This window comes from Paralichthys olivaceus, chromosome 21 (genome assembly GCF_024713975.1).
Source record: "Paralichthys olivaceus isolate ysfri-2021 chromosome 21, ASM2471397v2, whole genome shotgun sequence".
NCBI lineage: Eukaryota > Metazoa > Chordata > Actinopteri > Pleuronectiformes > Paralichthyidae > Paralichthys > Paralichthys olivaceus.
The window spans coordinates 1,493,113-1,521,063 of record NC_091113.1 but is presented as its reverse complement, the minus strand read 5'-3'; the positions used below and the strand labels follow the sequence as shown (position 1 = coordinate 1,521,063).

The window sequence follows — 27,951 nt, the reverse complement described above, 5'->3', positions numbered from 1 at the left end:
TTTCAAAGATGCACAAAACAAAGCGTTGATGAAACGGCAGCTGTCTGAGGGAGGGAGGGATCCGGGGCAGTTTCGTCCCTGAAGGATTTGAGACCAGGACAACTGCTCCAAGTTAAACATAAATGTTTTAATGGTACTATTTACAAAAAAGAAAAAACAATTCTGCTTTTTGATTAGGTTAACTGCTGCAACAATCGAACAGGTACATCGACATCTTGCTTAACTACAAAAGAAAACAAACAGTGATTGAATGGCTGTGGCATAAAAAGAGGTGTAAAATGAAACAACCATAGATTTTTTTTTTTGCATAGCAATAAGGGAGGGAGGGGGAGGACGGGGGACAGAGGGAGGTTGAAAAATCCAACAGAGAATCTGGATCTGATCAATTGATGGTGAAACTATTCAACAGCAGAAAATGATTTCCCTTAAATTGAAGAACCTGAGCTCGGGGGCGTTTAGCGAAGAGCTGCTACATTTGAAATGTTCGCAGGACAAAGGATGAAGAGTTGAGGGGGGGGGGGCATTTTATTTTAAGTCTTTATTTTGCCACGTTTGGACTCTTGTGATACAGCAATGACCGAGATAAGGCTAAATTAACAGATGGTACAAATTATCCCCTGCGATTAATTCCTTTTTTTCTCCATTAAGTGGAAATCTGACTGCTCTTGTGATAAGACTAAACGTTAGCATGTTTTCCCAGCATGCAGCAGCGCTTTCTGTAAGGGCAAGTGCTCAAAAGAAAAGGAAAAAAAAAAAAGACGCCCCGGTCCCGAGCGCCGCCGCCCACGTTACAACCAAACAGAGTGAAGAGCCTGTGAGGGCGAGGGGGGCGGGGCCAGGAGGGAGCTGGACACTCTCTACAGAGACCTTAAAAAGGAATGATTTTTTTTATTTATTTTACTTCTTCAAAATAAAACACAGACTGTGTCTTTACGCTGGAACAGACAGAAACAAATACAAATAAAAACATGTCAGGAATGGAAAAGAACAAACCGACGAACAAAGAAAACAAACCAACAAAAAACGAGACTTGGCAGTTTGGAGAAGTGCTCTGGTGATTTCAGGCGACCTCTAGTGGGAGAAGAAGGGACCACATCTCAAATGTACCTGTTTATTTGGATGAGGAGGGCAGGAGGAGAAGGGGGGGGGGTATTTTTTCTTGTTTTGTTATTTGTCACTCCACTAAAAATGTACATGGGAATTACAAGCAAACTAGTCAATAGAAAACACCCTTTGGCCATATTTTGAGGAGTCCGCTACATAGTGCGCTACGAGTGTACACGCGACATATGAAACACCACTAAGCCCCCATGTACATTGTTTAGCCTACTACAGAAATCTTTTTATTAACGTGTTTGTTTTATACTTTTTTCCTTTTTTTTATTTTTTACATTTATCCTTTTTTTCCTGTGACAAAAACAAGTGTAGGGAAAAGGCTTCTATCTCCATAATGTTCACTAAAAACTGTGAAAGTATTAGACTGATGTTTGAATATCAAACAACAGGAACCCATTTAATATCTTACTCTGCGTTGAGGTTCTGCTTGTTAATGCCAGAGAGGAGCTGAGGGCGGGTGAGGGGCGGGGGTGTGGTGGTGGAGGGAGGGGCCGGGCGACCTCAGCCTGTCAGTCATTTATCGGTGGGCGGAGCCCTTATTTTTGGGGCCGCCCTCGTCGTCGCAAGGCTGATCCATGTCGTCCGAATCCAGACGTCCGTAGGCTGTTACTCGGCAACCTGAGATGCTGCGCATTCTGGGCCTGATGGGGTCGCTCTCCGGCTCCGGCTCCAGCTCCGGGTCTTCTGGCATGGGGAAGCAGCGGCGCTCCCACGGCGGCACCGTCTGAAAACCCCACGAGACGTTTAACACGTTGCACATCAGCTTTATATTAGTAATTTTAATTCATTGTTCGTCTCCATCAGACTTGGATTTCTTAGATTATTATCAATATTATCGTTCAGGCATATTTGGCAGATTTCACATCGCAGGACGTACCCGCTCTTCGAAGGTGAAGTCCGGCGTCGAGCACCGTGTGTCCTCGCTGGACAGCAGACGATGGGAGTCCCTGGAGCAGGGTGTGTGGGGGTTGGAGGTGGTGTCGGGGCTCGCCGGACTCATGGGCGACGGCACGTAGCTGTAGTCGTGGAGCATGGGGCAGTGGCCCGGGTCTGGAGACGCGGGCTGGGGGGTGGGAGGGTTGGTGCCGCACAGCAACGGCGTGGTCCGCCCGTCCACAGATTTGTACGACCTGTGGGACAAAGGTTTAGGTTTCGGATGTTCTCATTAAAAACTGATTTATCTTTGAGTGTTGAGGTTCTGACCTGCTGCCTCTCCTCTTAGCCGGAGCCAACGCCATCCAGGTCCAGCGACTCCGCTCCTGGTCTTCATGCGGCTGATGGAGCAGGATGAATGCTGCGTCTGACAGGTCCTCCACCTGCGGAGAAAAAACACATAAATACACACAAATACTAAAATCATTTCATGTTCTTCCTGCAAGTTCGAAACTTTCTCCATGTTCTTAAGACTTTTTTAATACAGAAACTGTTTTTAGGATATTATTTTCAACCAAAACATGAAATTGAGAGAATTAATCTGAATGTTTTTAAGTTCATGAAACATTTTTCTGACATTTTATAGATTAATTTAAAAATCTGCCTTAAAACTTCTGAGGGATTTTAAAACTGCAGTTCATGAATTAGACCACCAGGTGTCGCTGTTCATTCACTGTCCTCCTACATGTTCTTGACTGAAACATTAGGAAGCAGCTGATTCTGTGTCTTTAAGCTCACACACTCCCACACATTTTAAACCCGGCTGATGAAAAGTAGAAAACACAAACCTCTCGTTCATCCTCCTCTTCAGTTATTAGTTGGGAGAAAATGTCCACGCTTCGCCACCTACACCAGAGGACGATTCATGTGAGGACACGGCAGCGGAGGATATTAAGAGACTAAAAACAGATAGCAGGCAGAAACCAGGCGGCTGGGAGGCGTTAACAAACGTGCCGCATCAGAGCGAACAGAACAAACATCCTGCTGGTCACACCTGCCGCTCCCACAGTGGGAGGAGTCCATGTTTACCTGGGTGTGAGAATCTCTTTGTACTGCAGCTTCTCCACTCTGGTGGTGGCGGCCACAGACATGGGGATCACGATGTTGTTGATGTCGAAGGAGCTCTCACCTCTCCTCCTCTTGATCGGCTGCTGCTGGGGGGGAGGGGGATACATACACGCTTTATTATATATATATATATATAAATATATATATATCAATTATTACAGATTTACAAGCAACAGTATCACATGTGGAATAAAAGCCAAGAACAACACAGGAGCTTATGACCTCATACCTGCAGGAGTTAACAAACACGTGTGAGGATGATGCTCTAACAGGAGGAGCAGAGTCTGATTGAACTGTTTTCCTCTGTGTCAACGAGTTTGTGTCAGAATATGAAGGTTTGCTTGTGTAAAGGTTAAAGTCACATCATGAGTTCACTTCAAAACACACGTGAACAATAAGGCGGCTCCCCGAGAGTCGAGAGATCAACCATCAGATCCCTCAGCTGAGGATCTTCAAGCGTCTACACCCGTAAACAAGCTCCATTTGCAGATTCTGTCACTTTAACGCTCAAATTTGAAACACGGCCTAATTCATGAGCACGTCCAGGCTTTGACCACGAGAGCTCGTCATTCTCAAGCTGCTCGTCACTAAACCTGCTTTTCCCCACGTTCATAAACTAACTAGCAGCCTTGTTTAACTTCAATTAACCAGAAACATACCAACGACGCAGCGTAGACAGGAACTAGTAAAAGAAGAGTTCTTCTTAGGTCTGACTGAGTAGAGACATTTTTGTGGTTGAAAAATTAGAACGCGTCCAATGAGAATTTAAGACAATTTGCTACTTTTTAAGGTCTTTTATTTGTAAAGTCTAATTTAAGACTTCTTAAGGAGCCATGTCTTCAAGTCGAGCATTTATCTTATGGTTTGTTTTTTGTGCCAGTAATTTTGCAGCTACTCCCGGAGACTGAATATGAAATGATCCTCGTCTTCATGCTGCTCTCTACTTCCTCTCGAGGTGCAGCTGCAGACTCAAACTCATGTGAGTCAAAGAAACAGAGCTTTTCATCTCCATCATAGTTTGATAACAACATGCCAACACTTCCTGTCACGCCTGTATTTCTGGTGTCAGGAGGTAAAATAATCTGATCTTGTTAACGTTCGGCACAGAAAAGCTCGACTGTGGCTACACTACGACATGAAGCCCAGTGTTTTCCTTACGGGTGTGCTCAGGACGCTCTGGCTGCTGGCGCCCAGCGGCGTGGAGTTCTCTGAAGACGTGGACAGCTGGCGTGTCAGGGGGCTGTGAAGGGACGAGTGCATGTTGGCCAGAGTGGGGCAGGTGCTGCTTGAGTCCAAGAAGAGTTTAGGGGAGGCTGCAGGAGAGGGAGAAGATTTAGACGAGTGTATATTCAGAGAATTTTCTCATCTTTAACGTCTGATCTGAATCTGTCTGAGGCAAAGGTGTCAGGAAGCTTCAAAATGGCGGGATTCATCGAATTACTACAGTTTTCATACCAGGGAACCTTCAGTTCCACATTAAACAGATGTTATGAGAGATGCTTTTCTTCTGCGTTCGAACTGGGCTTCATTCTTTAAAGACTCACTGTCGGTTCTGTCCAGCGACGGCTCTCTTAGTCTCTTGCGGCTGTAGTTCTTGTCGTAGGGCCCGAGGGGGTTGGAGATGGCCTGCAGCCGCTCAGTCTTGCACACGGCCTGGCCCTCAAGCCTGGCTGTGTTCAGCACCGCGCTGCTGCTGCTGCCGCCGCCCAAACCGCTGTCCACCGTCCTCGCCTTCTCAGCACGGTTCTTATAGTGCCCCAGACCTGCAACGCCAGGAACCACACACACATTTTCATGTTACACAAGGAGTATTCATAAAGGTCCTAGATTTAAACTTTTCTAAATGAAATCTATGAAGTGTCTGCAAAACAAAAGCTTCTTGACATTAAATGCACTGATTGTCAAAATGATGCTTCACCACTGAAATGAAAACAACAAAATCGACTGTGGACACGTAACAACGTGGGTCGTCACTAATGAAGCGGAGCATGTGGTCACAGCAGCTCTGTAGCCGTCCCTGCCCCCGGGCTTTATCAAATAGAACAGTTACTGGGAAAAACTGCATTATGAAATAAAAACGACTGGAATCAAATTAAAATACGAACCAAAATAAAGTGTTACTGTGAAAAGAAGCAGGACAAACATTTTAGAATGATTTCACAGTTTAGTGGAGGCATATTTTTTCTTCATTCACAAGTCCTCATTTCTTATTTACACATCTAATGAAAACAGTTGAGGTCCCCGTAATGGAAGCTGCTTTCTTGAACGTTGAAGCGGTATCAGTGGACCTGCGGACGAACATTTGGCTCGGTGGTATCTGTACTTACTGACAGCCATGAGTGAGTTGGTGAACTTGTGCTTCTCTTTGGACGAGGAGAGCTTGTGTTTGAGGGAGAGCTTCTTCAGTGGTTTGCTCCTCTCCAGTGACTTTGTCTGCCACTGGCTCTTCATCACCTGCTGCAGACGGAGGCCTATACAGACATCTGAGCAAGAAATACACACAGTTAACGCTGCAGCAACACAAATGTTGATCTCTGTGCAGACTCATACATAATCTGTCTTTCTATCATATCGGTTCATTTCTGATAACATCAGGATATCTTGACATCAGAGTTCACTTCCCCGAGAACAAAGTAGCCAGACTGACTCAACCATTTACTGGTACAAATAATGTCCCATATTAAAACAGTACAAACTGGTTCTGACACAGACTCCTAACATCTCGAAGTCTGATCAGAATAACAGCGTTTGTTAAATGTGGACCATTGGCGACAGGGGATGATGATTGCTCATCATCATAACTGCCGGTCATTCCTTCTGCCTTGTTTGAACGACACAAAACCAATCTGACCTGTCGGCTGCGCCTGTGTCTTTTAATGCTGCATCAACCATATCACCAAGGTTACCACAGTAATTATGAGATGGCAACGGTACAGCTGTGAAACCGGTAACAGTTTCTTTAACTACTGGTGTGACTGATAAGAACCTAATCAGGAAGTGAATGCGGGTGACTGTTCCAAAGGTCTCGGTTTTTGCACAACCAGAATACAACACAGCCCCAGAGCCACAGTGTTTCCAAACTTCTTCATTTCAGCCACTCCAAGTCTCTGGAGTGCAAAAACTAAAAGATAGTAAAGTGCATCAGGCCTGAATCAGGAGGTTTCATCATGATGCAGAGTCAATCTGGAAACTTCAGATTTTCTGTCAGTGGTTCAACCTTAGATCAAGATGACATAGACGATTTATAATCAGCCAGAGGCAAAGTACGATGTGGTATTACATCAAACACTCGGTCTCAATTATCAGTCTCAAGACATTTTGGTCAAACTCCTGAATAATCACAAAAAAATGTCGGCCTGTGTTATAACTGAAAATACAAAGAAGAGAAAATATTCCGAAACTCCAGGAAAACAAACAAGTGCTGTTGTGCCCCGCTCTGAATTAATACACAATCCCCATGACAAACAGAAAAGACTGAAAATGTTCTCTAAGAACTTCCTGCAGAGAATTGTCTCCGCAGCCACTCCCTGTCCGTCTTCCCCTCTGGATGTGACGGAGGAAATGACTCCGTAAACTGAGCAAGACTTTGAGCGAGGAGCCCAGAACTGACCGTCAGGAAAGGAGAGGATGGGGTGGACGCCAAGATCCAGCCTTGACAGGCGCTCCAGGGTGGGCAGCTCATACTGGGGGTCTTCTCTGGGGGTGGGCCAGCCACCACACATCACACAGCTGGAGTTTATGCGGCAGTTACATTGGATGCAGCTGCTTCTCGGGGCCTGGAGGGGCATCAGAGAGGGGTTATAAACCATATCAAACCGAGCTGTCAATATTCACTGGTGTACCATTAAGTACAATGAAGAATAAATGGCCTCTGAAGGAATTCTATGATTGAATGTATCACAGAGTTAATCAGCCTAGAAACCATTCCACTCTTTGAAGCCACTGGCGTCATGGTGACAGAGTACCTGGATTATTCACAGATTCAGTTTGTTTGTGAATGGAAAACTTGGAAGGATGGGGCGTGGGCCAAGAAAAATCTGTAGGTCCAGCGATTTTTAAATGGCTTTTCTTTAACACTGCGTTTTCCATTTTGCGTAACAGTGCTTACAAACAAACACACAAACCAAGCAAGAGCTAGACGGACAGGGATGAAAACATCACCTCCCTGGGGGACGTAATTACACAGACAAAAATATCACAAATCCAGCCTCAGTTTGGTCCTCAAACTATAAATCAACAGTTGTTCTGGCTGAAGATAAATAATCTAACTGTTTCTTGTGTTAACGTGGCAGAGAAAATCTAATTTTATTACTACACATGGCATAATGCCTTAGTGTTTTAAGGTCAGACATTAGCACTTAATAAAACTTGAATGCCACAGAGCTCAGCTGTAGTTGTGGAGGGAAAAGCATGAACATCAGCCCATGTTTCTATTTTCTTCTACTCAAACTTGTGAGTCGTCACAAGGGTGATAACTCGTCCTTGTTGTGCGACTGTGGGGGGATGCCCTACTTTTTCAGAAATAAGTCAGGCATCTCTTGTTTATTCAGCTATGAGGCTGAAGGAACTAAACAGTGAGTGCGGCCAACAGTGTGGCGGAAGAAACGTCCACTTCTTAAAAGTGCAACTAAGCTTTCAACGGCTTCCCTTTTCAATTTCACTATTCAACCTATAAAAAGAATAACTTCCTCTCAGTGTCTTTAAGGTGAAATCCCTGATTCTGCAACACGTTTCCTCCAAGCTAATTGTATAATAAGATATTTCAGTGTACACACGCCTCTGAACACAGACGGTGAACCTCACCTTGCCGTTGAGGTTGGGCACAGTGTTGGGCTGAATGAGTCGTCGTCGCCGACAGCTGACGAGTGGTCGTGTCCGTGCAGCCACACACGTGCTATCGTAGGCTGACGGCTGCTGGTGCTTGTTGTCGGCACTCTCAGACATCCTGACGACCGACAAGAGGAAATGAGATCAAGAAAATAAATATATATGAGTGAAACCTGAGAATCGAACTGTGTGTGTTCGTGGACAGAATGTTAATGGTTTTCATCATTATCATCGTCAGCCGTCGTACCTGCTGAGGGCGCCGTTGACTGGCTGTCCGTTTTGAACTTTCCATGGGCCCTCAGCGTTGGTGATGTGGGCGGTGCCTGTGTGCTCCAGCCGTTCTGAACCCATGTCCTGCATCTACAGATAAGAAGAAGTCAGTGAGACTACACCTCGAGTCAACTGGCGCAGGAGCACAGGCTGAGCAGCAGCAGGATATTTAAGGAAACCACAGAGCAGACAAACTGAATCGTGGCAGTGCTGCGGCCTTGAATTATTCAGGTGATATTTGTGGCCTCGACACACCCGGAGCTTAGAAACCTCTTCTGCAGTGTCATCACAGTGCAGAGCTGTGAGCTCCTGCTTCAAAAGATTTTATACAAATAAGCATCATTTCAAGTTGTTAGTTATGTAAAGACTCGCCCACACAATTTGGAGATCTCATTTCACCTCATCCACATTTCTATCCACACCAGACCGACATGTTTCTATAGATTCATTCAATACTGATGCTGTTTAAGCAGATTCTTATTAATCCACCAGGATCAGAGTCCACACCTGCAGCTGTTCTGTTCCAGAGACACAGGCTCTCCCTGTTCCAAATGATCTGAATATGAATGTTCATTCCACTAAAGCTCTTTTGTCTGATTCATTCAGAACTGAGGGACACATGAAAAGAAATCATTTGACATTTCATTTCCGTCAGATGCTTTGATTCACAAGAACAAACAAGTTCAATGTTTTGCTGATGGTCACGTGCCTGAAGGAATAAAGTGAGCGGGACAATGAACAGATTACATTTACTGGACAATATATCTGACAGAACGTTTACCTTTAACTTAATATTTCTCTGCATTTCAACTATGAACGTATTTGATATTTCTTACACTTAAAGGGAGGTAGCTGAAATGGGATGGGAGTTAATTACACAGCATTTTTTTAATGAGAAAAATAAAATATAAGAACATGTGTAGCTCTTAAGGCTAATGACTTTGCTCCACATTAACTGTGAGATCTTTCTTTCCTCCAGCGTCATTTTAATCATAACCTTGATCTATCATCGAATAAAAAGCAAACTGCCATTTCTTCAGAGATCACAACAATGCTTCCAGTCCAGGATGTAATATACAATAATAAAAATGATAAGGAGTCGGTCTCATCTCTAAACTGATCATAAATCAGTCTATCATATCCGCTTTGATGCACTAGAGATTCATTTGGTTTGTATTTTATGCTTTAAAAGACACATGATGACAAGTTGTCTGTTTACCTGACTACTGACAGGCTCTGCTTTCACTTCTGTCCCACCTGCAGGCACCGTGCTCGGGGAAACGCCTCCCAACTCTATTAAACCCTGCGGAGTAGACACCTGAGCGTTAGACTTCACGTAGAAAATACCACGCGTGTGTAAAGATGGTAAAGTGAACCGAACGTCACGGCAGCTTCTTCATCACGGAAACAATGTTTCACACACAGCTACATTGAAATCTAGTATCTCACAGAAACACGACCAGATCCTCCCAAAATTAACCGACTCAAACATGGCGACTGACCTTGCTGGCGCGGATCTGTCTGTAGATGTCGGTCTGCTGTCGGATGCGGTACTCAAGGTCCGAGATGTGGGCCTGGAGCCAGTTCCAGTGGCTGATGATTGCAGCTCTCTCAACGGTGTAGCGGCTCTCTGCCCGCTTCCATCTAGGGGTCAAAGAGAGTGTGAGAGTGAGATGCTGGATGACAAGGTGCAATGAAACGCCTGAAGATTTAAATATCACAGAGCTTTAAATATCAGTCACTCATCCGCGAAATAATCAACAGCTAAACTAAATAATTTGTGAGGTTTCAGACTCAAAATAACCGGCAGACGTGAAACAGTCAGAGTCGACACTAAATCAAATCATTTCCCTCAAACACACTTATCATTCAGTCGTAAGTTGTTTTCATTCAACAATGGTGAACGTCTGGTCTTTCATGAATCATCTATTTAAATAAAATACACAGAAAGAATGAAGTGAAAGACTCAGATCATTTAGAGCAGATAATCTAGTGAGCCTCCGAGCATTTCCTCCGTCAGACTGCAGAGGTCAGTGAATCAGCGTTATACGAAGCTCCCAGCAATGGCAACTGCAGGCGCCCTATAAAAGCTCCCTCATCAGAAAACCCCAGTGTGATGGGGCGTTCATCACAAGTGAGGTTTAGAAATAAAAGAGGAGATCTCCATTTCACCCACTTTATTCCATGTCACAGAGCGTACGCCGGCTGGGAGCAGAGTACTCCATTTTACCAGTATGACACACAGAATGGGCATTTCAAAGGCAGACATGAGAGGAAAATGTCTGCTCTTGCACCGTGCGGCAGTGACCACAGAGGGCGCCGTTTTGTCAAAATACGGGCTGCAGTGACCATGGCTGAACAATGAAAATAATGACTCAGATGCCAGACAAAGATAGACCTTGCACTCAGAGTCTTTTCTCCTCCCCACACCCGTCTCTGTTTTCAATTTTCAGAGCTCCACCAGGACGGAGGAAGTTGACGGAGGCTGGTGCTCGGAGGGAGAGAGGAAGAAGGAAGAGGGGAGTGAAAGAGGGACGACCCGCACTGGGAAGCTCTGGCAGCCTGGGGAGGAACAGACGGGCTTTAAAAGCAATCTACAGGCCACAGGGTGTTGGAGGGGGGTGGGGCTGGGTCAGGAAACTGTGCAGCAGACAGAGAAAACCAATAATCCAACCAGGAATCCTGTCTTATTGTGGAGCTCAGAGCTCGGTTACTATTGCTGTGATGCAGACATCAGCCTCCCATCAGCGCAATGAAAGATGTCATGATTCCTTCTTGTTCTCAGCTGCAACACTGAGCCATCTACGCTCGATGGCAACACAGCATCAAGGACACTGCTGCAAAAACAGCTGCAGTGTTTCTGGGTAATAACATTTCATTTTGCTGTTGTACCGACTCAATCCTGTTACATTCACACACACAAACACAGTTTTTACACCGTGTGGTGAGTGTTCACGAAGACTGCAACGCTCCCGAACACGCCCATAGCTGGTGCATCAGATCAATGCTCTGGCAATTCATTTGCATCAGAGTCCCTGCGGAGATTGGTCTCAAAACAAGACTGGTGGCAGGAAGTGTGTATATGTGTGTATCATAATAACACAAGAGATAAGAGAACTAAGTGTATTGCTCTGCTGCTGTGTGCAGTTCATGCTTGCTCATGCTATCGTCCATAAAGTTGTTAACGTCCATGCAGACAGTCGGACCTCATTGTTTCAGCTGGAGAATGTCAATTTTTAAAAAATTGACAATGAGTCTGAGATGTCCTTGTCAAACCCTCATGGCAAAGAAATGCAATTGAAGCTTGATATTTTACAGTTTAGAGCCAAATATGTAGAAATCAATTTAAACATTCAATGTAAATATAAACATAAACATGTTTTCTGCAAAGTTTATTCTGAGAGTAAAACTTTTCATATCAGCAAACATAAATGCAAATTATGTTACGTCTGAAAGGCTCAAACGGATGAATCGGTCTGGCTCTAGTATATATCGCAGGTTGTGAAAACACAGCAGCAGGACAACATGTCTGTATTTTTCCTTCATACAAAGAAAGAAAGAAAGACGCTGTGTGAAAAGGTCAAAACAAAGGAGACACTAAGACCTGACCATGAAAGGGTGGAAACTAAAGCCTGACAAAGCAAATAAAGGAGCTCTCTGTATCATAACTCACATCTTTGGGTTTTATCACTGAGGACTGAGTCTGACTTGACATGTTGGATGAATTAAAACCAACAAAAACAAAATCAGCAGTTTTCTGAGTCCAATTCACACGAGAAGACAACGGCTAGTGTTGTTTATAACGAGAGGGCTGTAGAAGACTTAAAACAGACGTTTGAATAAACACAAACACACAGAGGCCATTACAAGTCCAATGACCTTAATCGTCACACAGAGGAGGAGGAGGGGTCAGTCAGCAGCATTGAGAAATTCCCCCCACACTCCCTGACTCCAGGATCTCCATTCTCCCCCTCCAACCAGGACATATTTTCCTCCCCCTCTCCTCCTACACACAAAGCACCAACGGCGATCACTACGGCCGCCCCGTTTTCTGGCCGTCAGCACATTCTCCATTGTGGCGCTTCTCTGGATGCGCCGCATGGTATGTTGTATGGTGCTCGCCACCCCCTATACCATACTGACCCTCGCGAAGCCAACTCGACTGCTCAGAAGCTGACAGGCATCTGAGTCGAGAGCTTACCGCCGAGTCAGGCGATACGTCCACACCTGATATCTGCTACGTGACATTTGGAGAACCTAGATTTATATGTGGATACTGTTCACTGCTTTGCTCTTCGTGCACGTGAAGAAAACGTAAAATCATGATTAATATCGATGAATCCAATCGTTAATCAACATTTTCATCATCTTTGGTTAAATTCTCAGTTAATCGTCTCCTTCTCCTCCTTCTGCTCCTTCTCCTCCTCCTGTGTGTTTGTTTGGACCAGAGGGGGTTGTACTTTCTTTCTGGCAGGTGGAACCAGATTAACTTTCTATTTGTCTGAAGCTTGTGAGAATCACTGTAATTACGCTGTACACTTCACAACATGTTACGCTCAACAAATTAATCTGCTGTGACATTTTCTGTTCATTGTTCCATCACTCAACACAATGAGCACCTGAGTATAAACACAAGTGTCCTGTACGACAGTCTGACACAAGCAGATATATTCATATATATTTTATCACACACGCTCCACTGCAGGGAACCTGGCAGCACCATTATGTGCTCACTCATGTGGTTTATAAGCATCGGTTTTATCATAATAAATAATAATAACGATATAAAAGTAAATTGGTATTCTGGTATGACGATCAAGCAATCAGAAACCTCAATCAATATAAAATCAAAATTCTAATACATTTAGGGTCCAATTGTAAAACAATCAATTATAATTGTAAGAATAAATAAAATAGTTTTGAGTTAAAAATGAATCCAGGGCAAAGCTCTAAAATAAAGCTAAACTCAACCATCAACCTTCTGTCCATTCTATATATTGCTGCTTGTCACATTAGTAAATCCTCTTCTAAAGTGGGAAAACATACTCGATGAGGACACTGTACAACGCAGCCATGTTGTTTAAGTGACATAAATAATATTATACCCATGTTTATATTCTGAAACATGAGCTTCTTGCACCAAAAAATCAGCCAGAGGAACTTAACCAGAGGTAAAGCAATACAAAGTCCAAAAACCCAGTCAGTCATTATTCATGCTCAATAACAAGAACAAGGGAAAAATCAAAGCGGCAGCTGTCATTTAAATATTTTTCCTCTCTCGAGTTCGGGGATTTTTCAAACAAGATCTGAGAATTATCCACATAACACTGAAATGTTGTAAAGGCTGATGGCTTTATTCCTTCGTGCCGGGATAGTTGGCTGGAGCTTCACAGGACAGCTGGTTAAACACATCTCTAACAGGAAGAAACTGCTCAGGAGCTGGGATCGTGAACGAGGCAGGCCGACAGGGTGTGGGGCAGGAAAAACTAGAGAGGGCAAATTCAGCCGGAGAGCTGCAGCAGTCATTACATAAAAGAGGGGGGTTATGTAACGCCTGTGGGTTCGTGTTGAGGAACTTGGGCCGATTTAAACACATCCAGATGTGTCAAACAGGACAGAAACCTATACACACACTCACATATATACACAGACAGAGCAATGAAGAGGAAAAAACACAGCTAAGCTGCTCAGACTGCAGAGTAATGCTGAGCCATAAGCATGAAAGGAACGCTGTTGTCTCAGCCAATCTAGTTACCCTAGTTCACGAGCAGCAGGCAGACAGGCATTTTAACTGTCCTGTTGCATAAAGATCATACATGCAACATGTACTCGTGTGCTATCTGTACTTATGTCATCCTGCAGACAAAACACCAGCAAACCTGGACACACTTCGACGCCGGCTCAGGCGACATTTCAGTCATTTTCACCGTTTTGTCATAGAGCCATTATGTAAGATCTGAGATTTCCCGATGAGCATTATTGTTGCCTCAGAAACGGTGCCCACTCCTTTCTCCACACGGAACAACCCGTGCTCTATGTAACATGCCTCAACAACAGACTGCCCGCGAACGTCCGGCTCCAGTGTCTCTGCTGTTTCAAGCCATTAACATTCACGTTGGTTTTTGAAGCCAGCAGTTCCCACACCTTGGTAGAGACCAGCATGGACGTCACATTCACAGACAGGCACACAAAGGCCCTGCAGCATGAGCAGAGCAACAGATGTTGGCTGGCCCCCAATCCTCTAAGATACGGGAAACCACGTCTACACTATAGACAGGGATGACAGGATTAGTTGTAAGTGAAGCACTGCATCCAAACAAGCAGCCCACATAGGTTATTTTCCACATGGCTGTCAATGCAGCTGACGTTAAATAATTGAGGTGCTGCCGCCTGAAGAAGACATTACATTGTCGGTAGTGTTTACTGCTGTGGTGCTGCAAAGCCATTAATTGGCAACTGAGACAAACTGTCAGTTGTGATAATGTGACATTATGTGGACACAAATTCACACACAGGAGTTCTGCAGGTACCAACAAGATCTTTAAAACCATAATGAATAAAAGTTAAGACCTACGTCAAGTACAAGAGATATGAAATAATATCAGATAACTTATACTTCCCTATAATACAGAATAAGGTGAAGCAGTAATTATAGAGTAAACCCTGAAACGATATTTCCCAAACTACAGACAGCAGGTACAGAGATCAATTCTTCAATGTTTGGACACTACTCGTCTCATTTGCAGAATTAATACAGTGTGTTATTGTCTGTGTTGTTGATTAAACATTCTCTTATGAACAGAAAACTCATTTTAAAGTGCTGAAATGAGCGTCAACACATTTAAGACCTGGTGCGGAACAGTTTAACATATTTTAGACTTTCTAAGGATTCTGTTAACTTTTCTTAAACCCTGCACACACCCTGACATGTTGTACGTTTTCTCCTCTGTGGGGTTGGGAGCTGAAAACCAGTTTTCAACTTATTGAGGGATGGATGAGTGTGCAATATGCATCAGGTGGCTGCATTACAGAAAGACAGTTTGATATATCTCTAATGCCTTGTTGTGTACAGACTAATTAAACATCTGCAAACAAACCTATCAAAAGGTGCTTTTGTTGCAGTGGGGGAAAAAAACTCTATAAAGTGGAGTATACAGGAACTTGTGTACAAACGAATGTGGGTGTCCACGTTTGTCTATATATGCTTGAATTTTATAGTTGTGCTGTATAGGCAGCGTCACGCTCATTCTTATAAAACATGATTGGACCGGCTGTTCTCAGGTCTGGGATATTTTTACGAGTGTAGAAATGACACTGAGCAAATTGTCTGCAGGGAAGGCAACATCTTCATACGTGCGACAACAGAGGGTCAGCCTCTGTAGATTTTAAAAACGGATTAATCTGTGATACTTCCCTCGATTTTTAATCAAATAAATTCAAGTCTTACTGACACTTTTATATGGTGTTATAAATGAGGAACGTTTAGGTTCAGCTATGTGCACAGCAGGAAGTAAAAATTAGCTGCTGAACAGAAATGATCATTAAGTACATCAGTAATTCACTTAACCACACATAATTTGCTCCTGACTTTTCACCAGCTGCAGGATGAAATTAGAATTTTACTCACAAAATAAATTTATAGCAAAGCTGAAGTCAAAGGACGAACATTAGCTTCACCTTTGTCCATAATCGATCAGTTTGCAAGAAGCTGCTGTTGCTTCTGAAATGTTTATGATGGTTGAACGATGGAAAGTTCTCAGGATAAAATGTTTGATTTAACAAAGACAAATGTCGGCTCAGACAGAAGCAGATGAGGAAATGTGTTTTTACAAGGAAATTAAAAATGTTAATCAAGCAGCAGTAACCAAAGACCTGATAAGGAATCAAGTTACCATTGTATTGAGCTGCCCGACCTTTACTGTAAAATCTGAATATTACGTCTGTGTCTTTCAGGTGCTTTCTGTAAGTACATGTAGGCAGTACTGCATGAAGAATCATGTGAACAATGACTGTGTAGAACGGGTTAAATATCACAGCGAACTATAAATAAACCTACTGTTCACAGACACCTTGATGACCTTCGTGTATGCAGCATTTCTCCTCATTTTTCTTAGTCTGGCATTTATAGTTTAGACGTCATTACAGACAATATAAATATTCACTACTACAAATACATAATAAATTGTATTTTAGGTATATTTAGTAACTGTAGAAGGTACCTATCATTATTTATTACTTTTATGTGTAATATTATGAGTACAAAAATAAATAAAACCAGTGTCCCACATCACTGATGACCAGTGACAGTTTATGTATAGTAAAATGACTGACTGTCACTGGACACTGGAGTATTCAATCAAGTTGCAGCTTAAGAGAAGACAGACGCTCGTCTCTGAGGACTGAGTTGAGATCCTGATACTTCACTGATGTGAAGACAGATTAAAACATCAGACCTACTGCTCCTTACAGCACGACTGGACTCCACAATGTAAACAGCATCAGAAGTTACTGAAAACACTATTATAGAAGCTGCCATCACTCGTCTCATATAGCAGTCTAATGTTAGCCCTATTATGAAACACTTCACTGAGGTACTTATGGCTAGCTAGCCTCAGCTAGAGCTACAATCACTTCTGAGGCTTTCGTATCCAGTTCGAATGTTAATATAAAAATCTAAAAATACTGACATAATATACACAAGTCCTTCCTCCCCACAGCCATTGTTGCTGTTTTATTTGAGATTTATTTTCAGCTAGTAAACACATCTCCAAATGTTAACTCCACACAGAAAAGGCTTATAAATGTATCATCAGGGGCTCCAATGTGTTCGTGCCCAGCTCAGACTTTTCTGTTTCAGCTGCTGCATTGAGCCACAACTAACACTGGCTAACTGTCTAATGTTGAGATACTAAATAAGTCACGGTGTCTCATAGTATTGAGTTAAATTCAAACATGGACTTCACCCTTAAAAAAAACATGTAACCTCCATTAGCTGCGTGTGACATCAGATGATGGTGATGTCAGTTACTTCCAGTTTAGGGAGGTTTGATTTATTTTTCCCATTCTTCCTCAATTTACCGACAGCCTCACTTGTCAAGGTGTTTACATCCCTGGTCATGATGTCTAAAGGCCTCTATAATTATTGAATTACTAAATTATGGGGGAGGGAAACTTTGACATTACTTTTATGTGAAGATTTACAGGTTTCTGGATATATAACAGGGAAGGATTACACAAGGGAATTAAAAAGCATCATAAAATTAGTAACTGTATACTTCAAGATATGGTGCAGTATAATGACCAGCTGCCAGGGCTAAATTTAGTTCCCATAAGGAATAAGATTTCCTTTCTGGGTTAAACTTCCTTCTTTACTTTCTCCATTATGTATTCACGTCTATATCTTAACGTTATAGTACAGCTGGGTGTTAACTGAAGACAAAGCACAGTTTTATTGTATTGTTACGTATTTTAAAAAGTAAACAATATTCAGGTTTTAGAAAAGATCTGAGATTATAAGAATACTAGAAATGTACTGAAAACAGAATGTGTTTACAGAAACTACTCATGATGTCATTACATATCAATGTAGCCCAATGTCCCTTCTCCTTGAAAATGATAGAGATCTTACTGTAATATTTTCTTTCACCTCACAACGGAAAACAAGTATGAAAACAGTGCACGTTTTGTTTCTATTTTTGAATCAAATATGCATCACACACCAGCTTCCTGTTGGGTTATGAAGATATATTTAGGTCAAAGGTCTAAAGTCAACAAGGTAGAGACAATAAAAACCTGACTTCTTCGCTCCCTTGTTAATAATCTACTCAATCCTACACAGGTCAGTAATTCCATTAACGCTGCTGACCCAGCTGCTGGATTTTTTCCCCCTTCCTTCCAAACACTAATGACACAGAAACATGGACTCTGATGTGAACTTCCCATGGAATACATTTGCAGGCCCCTGCTGAGGTAAACCCGACATCACATCAGGCAGCATGTGAAAACATAAAACCCACATCTTCTGCAAAACCACCATCACCACCCACCTAACTCTGTTTCTTCTTGGTTTCAGTTTAAATCAAAAACATTCTCCAGCTCTGTGGGCGCTCACTCGTTTGCTCTGCAGATAAACAGAACGTTCAGTTTCAGACTCAGTTCTCTCAGGAGGAAGCACCGTGTGACGAGATAGCTTTTTACTTTCAGTCCATTCCAGCTCGAGTGTTCGCCACAGGATGATACTGCCCACACAACTGTACATGCTCTCTGGGCGAATGCTATCTCTACCCCTCCCTGGAGTTTGACCCAGCCACTACCGAGGCAGTTATAATTGTCATTAGCACCTGCTAGGCCAGAGTAGCATATCACAGGCTCAGAAATACAGGGACTTTCACTGGGCAGTCGAACTGCAAGCAACATGGAAAATGAAAGTGTAATATGAGGCCATCGAGTATGAGGTCAATAGAGACCTTTATTAATAAATCCTATTGGAGAGATTTAGTATGAAACATTTTTTATATAAATGCTGTTTTCAACATTCAGCTTTAGCTTCAGCTGTGAACTATTCAGTGCTGGACAATCAGTTACTTGTGTACAGATATAAATAAGTGTGATGCATAAGTGGGTGAAGAGTTTTACTTACATTTTGACATGACGCTGATCAAGGTCCACTCTGGCCAGCTCCTCCTCCTCCAGGTCAGAGTCCCCTCCAGAGCTACTTTCTGTCACATCTGAGTCAAAGGCGCTTTCTGCTGAATGTAGGTTGGCTGATCCACTCAGATACAGCCTCTCCAGTTCCAAGGGCATGGAGCCACCTTTCAGGAAGCGACTAAGGCCGTCTCTGTTGTTAGAGGAAGAATGGCGTCCAGTCCTCCATGTAGCTGTAGGGGTCGCCGTCTCTGACTTGCGGTTACCAGCCAGTAGCCGGTTGAGAGCCGAGTCCAAGAAGCCGCCGAGCTGCTGTTGAATGTGCCGCTCAACCTGCTTGGCCTGTACCACCTGAAGACGTTTGCGCAGGCGCCTTAGCCGGCTTTCAATCTCAGCTTGGCGACTACTGTTGAAAAGGGTGCGCTCCCTAACGTGAGCGTCAAGGCTGTCCGAGGAAGAACTACAGGGGAGAGGAGGCTGTGGTGCAGGTGTGCAAGATGGGGATCCCTGCAGGCTGCTCCCTGGTTTCTCCCTATCAGAGCCTTGCTGCTGATTGGTGGACGTGTGTGAATCAGCCTCCTCTAAATTCACCTGTTCATTGGGGTTAGGGTTGTCATGAGTGAAAGGGGAAAGTGCAGAAGACTGAAGCACTGAGTGTTCGATGTTTTTTCCATCTGTATTTTGAGAAACCCCAGAGGAATGCTTCTGTTTAGGGGTTCCTTTCATCTGGATATGCCCTGATAAGGTAGCAGCCAAGGTCTCTGAGTCCAAGGGCAGGTTCTGGGACTGAGAATCTGTGGTAGCAGAGGGTTTGTCACCATTCACTGCCATGACACAGCCAGACCCGGACATAGTGGCCAGCTTTTTGGCCAGGCCGTTGACAGGTGCCATGGGCTGGCCACCTCCGTTAGTGCTGCCACTCATGAGGCTTTTGAGCTGGCTGCCAGAGAGTTCAATCGGCTGCCTCTTCCTCAACAGGAAGTCTCCTCCGCCGTTGAGCAGGGAAGTGGGCAGTATTCTGTGGCTTTTCAACACAGACTGTTTGATGAGGACTCCTTGCAGCTTGATCGTCTCCTTAGTTGAAGGGACAGGTGTCACATCAGAGCATCGGTAAGAAGCCACCAGAGGCTGGAGTTTTCCCAGGGCCGAGGCCTGGGCCACGGAGTCGGACTGGGGCTGCTGCTGCTGCTGTTCCTGGTCGCCGCCACAAAAATCAAGAGGACACTCTTCAGGGGCGGCCTTGCACTTAGCGGGGCCGCTGCTGTGGATGAGGATGTTGCTGGCGTTACCGTTGTTCTCTGCACTGGCCGGTGAGAGACTTGAGGATGGGGCAGCCAGTTTGAAGCGGATGTGGTGAGCTTCGGCTGGGGCGTCGGTGAGAGCGGGCGCCATCGCAGCCATGCAGTGCAGAGGGACGGGCACCTCGGCCTGCTCCACACCACCCGCTTACTGCCCCACCTGAGGACAGCCTGGACAAAACAAAGACGAGAGCAGAGGGGAAACAAGAATTGAAAGAGTTAAAAACATTGGGGTCATAAACTCAGGCACTGAGGTATACATTACATTTTTACTGCATTCAATTCTGGTCTCTGTTGGTCTGGGCGGATACTAGGTAAAGATATTATCCAATCAACAAATTACAGGTAACATTTACAATCTTGGAACAGGGATGAAGCCAAATAAACAAACATATACACAGAATACTAATGTAATGAAAGCAGAGGCTCTGCAAAAGTCTAATTTGTATAAGTGTCAACTTGATATCCTGAAAAACAGTTTAAAGAGAAAATGACTAAGACATTTTAAAACACAAAAATACATTTATGTTTGCCCATATTAAGCATTATATCCTGAGCGCAAAGTCAAATGAAGGCAGGTTTTTCCTATATGTAATAAAGATACAGCTGAAATACTTGCACTACAGGTTCCGTAAGCCTTTAGAGAGAGTGGAAAATTACTAACCACCACCCAATGAAAGTATCATTTCTCAAACCTTCTGCACCAAATAAAATCATTGGAAATGCTTTAATATCTCTGCTTAATAACAAGTCCATAATACTGACTCAAACCGAGTGAAGGTCCACAACTAATCTAGTTAAAGGCCTAATCAAATGAACGGGTGACTCATTGACATTTTGCTGACCTGCTGGCTGAGTGTTACTAAAAGGATCCTACAAAAAGGAACCAGGAGAAACACTTCAGGTGAACGAAATGGACATTTGGGATGATCGGATGTGGATTTATCTTCTGACCATTTTTATCTGATTTACTGTAATCACAATGATGCATTCATCCACACAAGGCCCCTCTGAAGATTTAAAATAAATACCAAACATATCTAATGATATGCACTGACCTTGGGAACGGAACACAAACGGTTCACATGGGTGTAACAGCAGACATCTGAGCAAAAAATGCCAGGCTAATAAATAATTCCCACTACACCCATGTCTGCGTGTGAACAAGCCGTCATTGTCATTTACTGACAAGGCTCTTCTTTAATGAATAAGCTTTGGAATTCGTTTCTGATGAGGCAAGAAACAGGAAAAGTCAAATGCAAATTGCCCAAACCCCACTGCCCTACATGTGCCCTGGTAGATCAGTGTGCAGCAGGGCTCCTCCACACAGGCAGAGTAAGTAGGTGGATTTAGGCCTCAGCATTAGTCCAAAGCACATGATGTCATCCTGACTGGGTTCCTGTGTGAATTTCTGCTTAATGTATAACCAATTCCCTCTTCAGCAAATAAGTGTCCTCAGATTAAATGCACGAACAGAACGACGTGGTGAGTCTCTGCGTTATTCAGATTGATTCATATTCACATGCAACTTTTCTTTAGAAGCCTCCCTTCGAATGACACAGGAGACAGGAGGGAGCTGCATCCCCGCGTATCGTCTGCAGGGTCAGATGAATGGAGGCTCAGTATTTCACCGCAGTTTCCAGTCAGCGCGCACTACGCCATGTTGGTATTTCCGAGGAAGATTATGCAATGCGATTCATCAAACTGAAAACCGTCCGTTCCGCTGCGAACACACCGAATACGTCCGAACTACATGAAAAGAGCCAACGCGTAGCTGCGGCTCGTGTTCACCATAGCGTCGGTATAAATAACCCGCCTGGACAGAGATGCGACAAACCCGTCCACATCAAACCTTCTCCGAACATCACGCAATCACCAAAATGTCTTCCTACTGTTTACAAAACATGTGCAAACATACCGGAGAGCGGGTTCTGTGCAGGGCGCGTTCATGCGTAATTACGATATTGAATTCTCGGAGGCTTCAGCGGAAATAAAGCCGATGTAGGATCAGTGTGTTTGCATCACAAGAGACGAGAGAGAGACAGAGACAGAGAACAACCATCGGGCGATCACGACGTGAAGGAAACACATGAAATCTCTCGGTAACCTCGGACTCGCTTTATACACTGCGTGCAAATGAATGCGCTTCGCTGCTGGCTCACGTTAGCAGCGCAAAGCTGCTGATGCAAGAAACACAACCTGCTGGAAAGATAGCGTGAGCTCCCGCAAGCCAACTGCAGTGACTCCCCCAGCAGCCCTGCTCCTTCTGGGGCTTTGGTTTCACTATCTCGGTTGTGCAATGTCTATTTTCTAAACTGCTAAAAAAAAATAGAAAAAAATCGCCTTTTGCGCAAAGCTCGCTGGGAGCACGTAAACATTTTTTTTTTGGTGGCTGGCTACGTAGCACACGCTCACCTCACCGTGTTAAGTCAATAACGCCCACACTGATGTGTGTTATTATGCGTTAAAAGCCGGAGAGAGCTGTGTGATATCACTGACGCGAGGTTCGAGCCACAATAACATGACACCTCCACGCACAAGTAGTTTCTAACAACGCGATTGCACAGTGGAGACATGGTGTTGCATTGCAATGAGACTACGGGATAAACAAGAGGCGGTGTGTTGTTGTAAATCTACCACGGTCCTCCATTGCTCCTCTTCCACACGCTGCCCGGAGGAGAATATTTAAAAAAAAAAACCCCGTGTGTTGCTAACGCAGTTGCGTCCGAAGCGCACAAGTTGGTAGTAGACGCTGCCAGAGGAGCTAGCTCGCTAACAAAGAAAAAGGAGGAACCTACCACGTGACGAGGTTGCACTATCCGAGGGAATTTCGGCAACAATCCCCTGCAGTTTGTGGAGAAACACGAAATAACCAGGAGGGAGGAAAACACGCGCGTGGATTCGATCAATCCGCCATGAATTAATCCAAAAAAAAAAAAAAAAAAGAGAGAGAGAGAGACGCCGCGGCCCGGTTCTCACAGCCGCTCGGGCTCGTTCCGGATTCAGGCAATGGGCGAATCAACCATCTCCACCTCCCCTCGGCTGCTAGCTTCGCCTCGCCGCTCACAGCGAATATGAGACGAGGCCGAGCGAAAAAAGGTCCGATCTCCTCCGCCTCGCTTCGAACGTGGGCGATCCCGCGACCGTCCCGTGCGAAAAAACCCGGGTCTCGGCGAGCAGGAGCGGGTCCGTGGGGCGGTTCGTCGCGGGGCTTTTTCTCTCGTTTTAGGGAGAGACGCTTAGAAAATGGCGGCTAGCTCCGCTCCCTCGGATTTGAGTCTGACAAACATAGAAGTGCAGCGAGTGTGTGTGTGTGTGTGTGAGCCGCTGTAGGCGGGAGACACTTCTCCTGCTCACCGCTAGGGTGAAGGGCAGAGGAGAGGAGGAGACCACAGGAGGGCATTGTCTCCACCTGCACTTGTTACTCAGCTTCTTCTCCACACCGCTGCCTTTGTTTACCTCCATCTCATCCTTGTTCTGTTTCTAATACACTCATCATCATAGTTTCACAGACTGTGTTTGTGTAATGCACAGCTCGGATCAGCTTCAGGTATTCATGTTTAAATCTGGATTTGTATTTGGTGTCTTGTGTCTTTTGAACACCTTGTACTTCAAATGTGTGTATTGTCGATATATCTCCATTAGCAGATTTACAGTAATAGTTCTGATGGCGAGACTTTCAACTTGTTCTTGACCTTTTGTTTTTCTTATGGACGCCTAATAACCCATATATCTTTAAATCAATTTAATCTAATTTATATAGTATGGCTTTTTACCTTGATATCTTATGTCTTTGCGTGATTTTTCCTAGTTTGTGAAGCCCATTGTAAACTTGTTTTTAACCAGTTAAGTTTTATTATTCTATTAATTAAGACACATGATGTAATTTTACTCCTGCCTCACCCTCACAGTGTCCAGACTTAGTTTGTTTTTATTTCACGTCTCCAGATCATTCCTACTTGTATGATCACCAACTTAGCAGCTGCCCGGCAGCAGGTTTCACTACGTATCATTTGGATCTATGTGATTTGGTTAATCACAAATTTATTGGGAATTTGCATCAGCAAGTATGTCGACTCCATCTTGTAGCCTGGTCTTATAGAGGGATTTAGAACTTAAATTCTGCTTCTATTGTATATTTTATATATTATAGAGCTGACATATATTTTATTTATTTAATTAACTTAAGTTATTTTATATATTTTTATCGTTTCAAATTGTTTAATTTTTCCCGTGTTAAGTAAGTATAACACAGAAAACCAAAGGTAAGTCAGTTTTATTCTAAAATAAAAACTGCAACCTACAATTTTTCTTTCCTGAGATTTTTGATTGATCCGCAAAAATAAAATGTCTGACAAAAGAGAGAACTACTGGCCAGGGAAAAAATAAAAATGTGTTGACTTTACTCTTATGAAAAAAACAAGTAACTGAAACTAGTAAATTTGTTATCATCATTTTCTGTTTTCAGTTTTAAATCCAGGATCTGTTTTGTCTCTGACCAAGTCTCACATTTAATTTACAAAGGAATTAAATCTCAATAACACTGTTGCTCGTGCTAAACCCCAGAGGTAGAGACTAAAAATGAATTTGTTTTTCATTGGTTAATCCATCCATCAAATTATCCACATGCAGGTCATGTTAACTGATTGTTTGTGACACAAGGTTATGATATAGATCTAGAAAATATCTGAGATAAATGTCAATAAATTAATCTACTTAATAAATAACTGTATTGTCCCATTATTTAAAAAGCATTTCAAGAAAACATATTAAATTATATAAATTGGGTTCTCTGCAGCACGTGGTGAGTGTGGCCCTGCTCTAAAGGGATAAAGCTAAGTGCTTGAAATGACTCACTATGCTTCCTAATTATATTGGGTATTAAAGGAGGAGATCAGCCCTTTGAGAGAACTGCCTGTCACTGCTTACAGGAAATAAGACTGACCACTACTACAGCAGCTGTTGTGAAGGTGCAGCCAGTGGCCACTTGAAGGAGCTCTTCTCCACATGACTGTCGCCTGCACCCACAACCTAAATATATTACAACACCATATGTTGTTTACAGTTACACGCTGACAAAAACGAACGCATCTACGCTCACAGAAACTCCTGAGGTGGGTGTAAAAACAAAGGTATTAATAAAATGCTATTTAAAAGATAACCGTTGGTCAAAGGTTGTTTTTGTTTAGTCTGTGTCAGACGATGGTAGTCTGTAGTGGATGAAGAAAATATATAACTATATAATTTAATGCCACATAACAAGAAAACCTTTCTGACACAAAACTATATATAACCTTTAAACAGGAATTGGTCTATAAATGTCAAATCTACCTTTATATACAAACAGCTGTACAACAATGTTTCATGAGAAGATCATTGTCAAGTCTGTTTTAGTTGATGAAACTGAGGTTAAATATACAGTCCTAGTTTTAGAAAGATATTACTATTACATGGCTTTTGTATTAGACTGCACTACACTGTACATGTATTTTTTTTTAACTTGTGTCCATAATCTCTAGTCTTCACGACAAGTATTTAAGACTTGGCAGCTTATTGAGTATAAGTCAGGCCTTGTGTTAACATTTAGTTCTTATGCTTTAAGAGAATGAAGCCCTGGAACAACAGGTCATTCCATCATTTTACATAAAGTCTGTCTTTAGGTTTAAAATGACCAGTGTTATTATTAAAACAGTTTTGTACTAAACCTCTCAAACAGTATTTCATGTGAACAGCTCTAAGTTTCTTGGTGAAGAAGTTTAATTTTCTTTAAATGCATCTGTCTCCATTGTTCAGTTACTTCTGTTTTTCACGCTTCTCTAATTTATCTCCTATGATTTGAAGTAAACAACTATTTATTGCTTCCTGTGTTCTTTAATATTTTCCCAGACGAGACTTGTTGTTCACTGGATGCTTGGTTACTCACTTCAATGAATAATGTCAAATTAATGTTTATAATATTGTGAATTAATCTGAACCTGTTATTTATCTGAAATGGGTTAATGTGTGATTAAGGGGGTTCAGTTTCTCTCATCAGCCAGTGCTTATAACTTACGATGATACACTTACAGTGTAAGTTATGCAAATTGATGCATATCACTGATTTCCTGCAGCGTTTGCATAGACACTTAGCATTATCAGAATACTAGAGTGGACATGCATGATAAGTAAGTAATTATTATTAATGTGTGAGTGTGTGTGGGGCGAGAGAGAGAGCGAGCAGCTGCCTATTCACCGGAACTTGAAATTAAACTAAATTTATATCTACATGAAAGTCTTGGGAGGCAAACGACGAACGAAAGGATCAAATGGCTGAAACGACGTTTTTGATAGTTATCCAATGTGCTGCATTTATCCCTGTCTATCATACAGGTATTTTGTGCATCCGTCCATCTGTTTTCTCATCCAGCTCCGGGGAAAAGAGGTGAGCAAACTTCCAACTCACAGGCCACAGCCTGGGGCTTCTCCTGGGGGGGGTCAGACTTGCCTGGATACTATATTGTAATCCATCCAGTATGATTTGTGTGTCCCCGGTGTTTGAAATACCTCCACAGGGACGTTTCCAGTCAACATGACCCTCAGGCGTCTCCACTCCGAGCAAGAGCTGCTATTCATTTAGAATCCGCAATATCATCCTTTGCCCCCAGACGAGGACCGTGGAAGAACTTGGCCACTAAAAATAACTAAATTATAATCGTGATGAATATCTGAGGATAATTTTAACTCCACAGTGGAAGAGGACATTCCCAGAGCAGCTGTTCCTTTAAGGCTGGATACAACTTGTTTTGGTCCCTTGTATCCATCAGATCCTCCTCCTCTCTCCAGAGCCACTCACCACAGGTGAGGGCAGGTCGAGAGCATCGCTCCCTAAAAATAAAAACCAAATAACACTAAAAAATATTATTTGAGTAATACCTTTAACTCCATTGTTGAAATACTCCATTCAATAATCCACGGGGCCATAGTTCCAGCCGGAGAGAGCACGGCACCTGAATGAAGCAGAGGAGAGAACAGATCAGTTCCATTATCTTCATCTCAGACTCTGTGGACACGGTTGTGTGTCCTTACGTCCAGCTGGCGAGCTAACGCTAGCATGCTAACGCTCCCCATCACTGAACGTTTAGAATGAAAAAAGTTTTAAATGTGGAACAACGTCCACAGCGAGTTCAGAAACCCGGAGGGAAGTAACGGCCGGGGCTTGTTGGTGGGCCGCGGTGAGGTCAACGCGCTGCCGGTGGTTTCAGCGACGGAACCAAAACAAGAACTTTCTCCGGACGCCAGTCGGGGAGCTAACGCTAGCGGGGCTAACGCCGCTAGCGGGGCTAAGCTAGCGCTGGTTAGCTCCTTAGCTCCCGCAGCGACTTCTCACTGACGTTTTTCACACGTCGGGCGGAAAAGTGTGGCGGAAAAAACCGGACAAGTCGAGGCGAAGCTCCGGAGGTGTGAGCGAGCGCGTGGTTTCCCCTGACGAGCGTCGCGTCGCGTTATTAAAAGAGAAAAACAAGATAAAAATCTCTTACCTGCTCGTCCTGTTACTCACCGCTCACCACTTGATAACAACCCGCCCCCGCCGTCCCATTGGTCGACGCGTCTATTCCGGCCCTCCCATTGGCTCCCGCGGCTGTCAGTCCTCGGCAAATGCCCGTACAGCGGAAATAAGGACGAAAGTTCATAAGCACGAAACTTCATCCTCAAAAAATATTGTTTTTCGTGAGGAAACGTTTGAGTCTGTGTCACAACCTCCTCAATATTCACGACCAGCTGATTTTACTGCGCCATTAAAACTCAGTTATCTGCA

General features: G+C 43.5%; 1 protein-coding gene across 13 annotated transcripts; it reads right to left on the bottom strand.

Annotated features, from left to right (window-relative positions):
- Nucleotides 1-106: 106 nt before the first annotated feature.
- kansl1a (KAT8 regulatory NSL complex subunit 1a) lies at nucleotides 107-27,739 on the bottom strand. Of its 13 annotated transcripts, none has more exons than XM_020107522.2 (16): nucleotides 27,674-27,739; nucleotides 27,069-27,142; nucleotides 18,854-20,327; nucleotides 9,717-9,858; nucleotides 9,434-9,517; nucleotides 8,192-8,304; nucleotides 7,921-8,062; nucleotides 6,728-6,893; nucleotides 5,445-5,600; nucleotides 4,662-4,895; nucleotides 4,276-4,430; nucleotides 3,079-3,203; nucleotides 2,838-2,895; nucleotides 2,320-2,432; nucleotides 1,994-2,246; nucleotides 107-1,840 (listed from the first exon to the last, which is right to left on the bottom strand). In XM_020107522.2, the coding sequence occupies exons 3-16, from the start codon at nucleotides 20,257-20,259 to the stop codon at nucleotides 1,634-1,636; spliced, it is 3,354 nt and encodes a 1,117-aa protein (XP_019963081.2). In that variant the 5' UTR covers nucleotides 20,260-20,327; nucleotides 27,069-27,142; nucleotides 27,674-27,739; the 3' UTR covers nucleotides 107-1,633. The 13 variants fall into 13 exon arrangements, with proteins under 13 accessions (XP_019963081.2, XP_069374259.1, XP_069374252.1 ...); XM_069518158.1 differs by having other exon boundaries at nucleotides 3,079-3,200; nucleotides 4,662-4,880; nucleotides 27,674-27,738; XM_069518151.1 differs by lacking the exon at nucleotides 27,674-27,739 and adding an exon at nucleotides 27,222-27,605.
- Between the last annotated feature and the right edge of the window lie 212 nt (nucleotides 27,740-27,951).

What these genes read in the sequence shown, in the direction of transcription:
- kansl1a (XM_020107522.2), bottom strand. Translation starts at nt 20,259, where the DNA reads ATGGCTGCGATGGCGCCCGCTCTCACCGACGCCCCAGCCGAAGCTCAC. An exon ending in GACAGATCCGCGCCAGCAAG is followed by an intron (nt 9,518 to 9,716) that starts GTCAGTCGCCAT and finishes TCTACTCCGCAG; the next exon opens with GGTTTAATAGAGTTGGGAGG. An exon ending in GTCAACGGCGCCCTCAGCAG is followed by an intron (nt 8,063 to 8,191) that starts GTACGACGGCTG and finishes GTCGGTCGTCAG; the next exon opens with GATGTCTGAGAGTGCCGACA.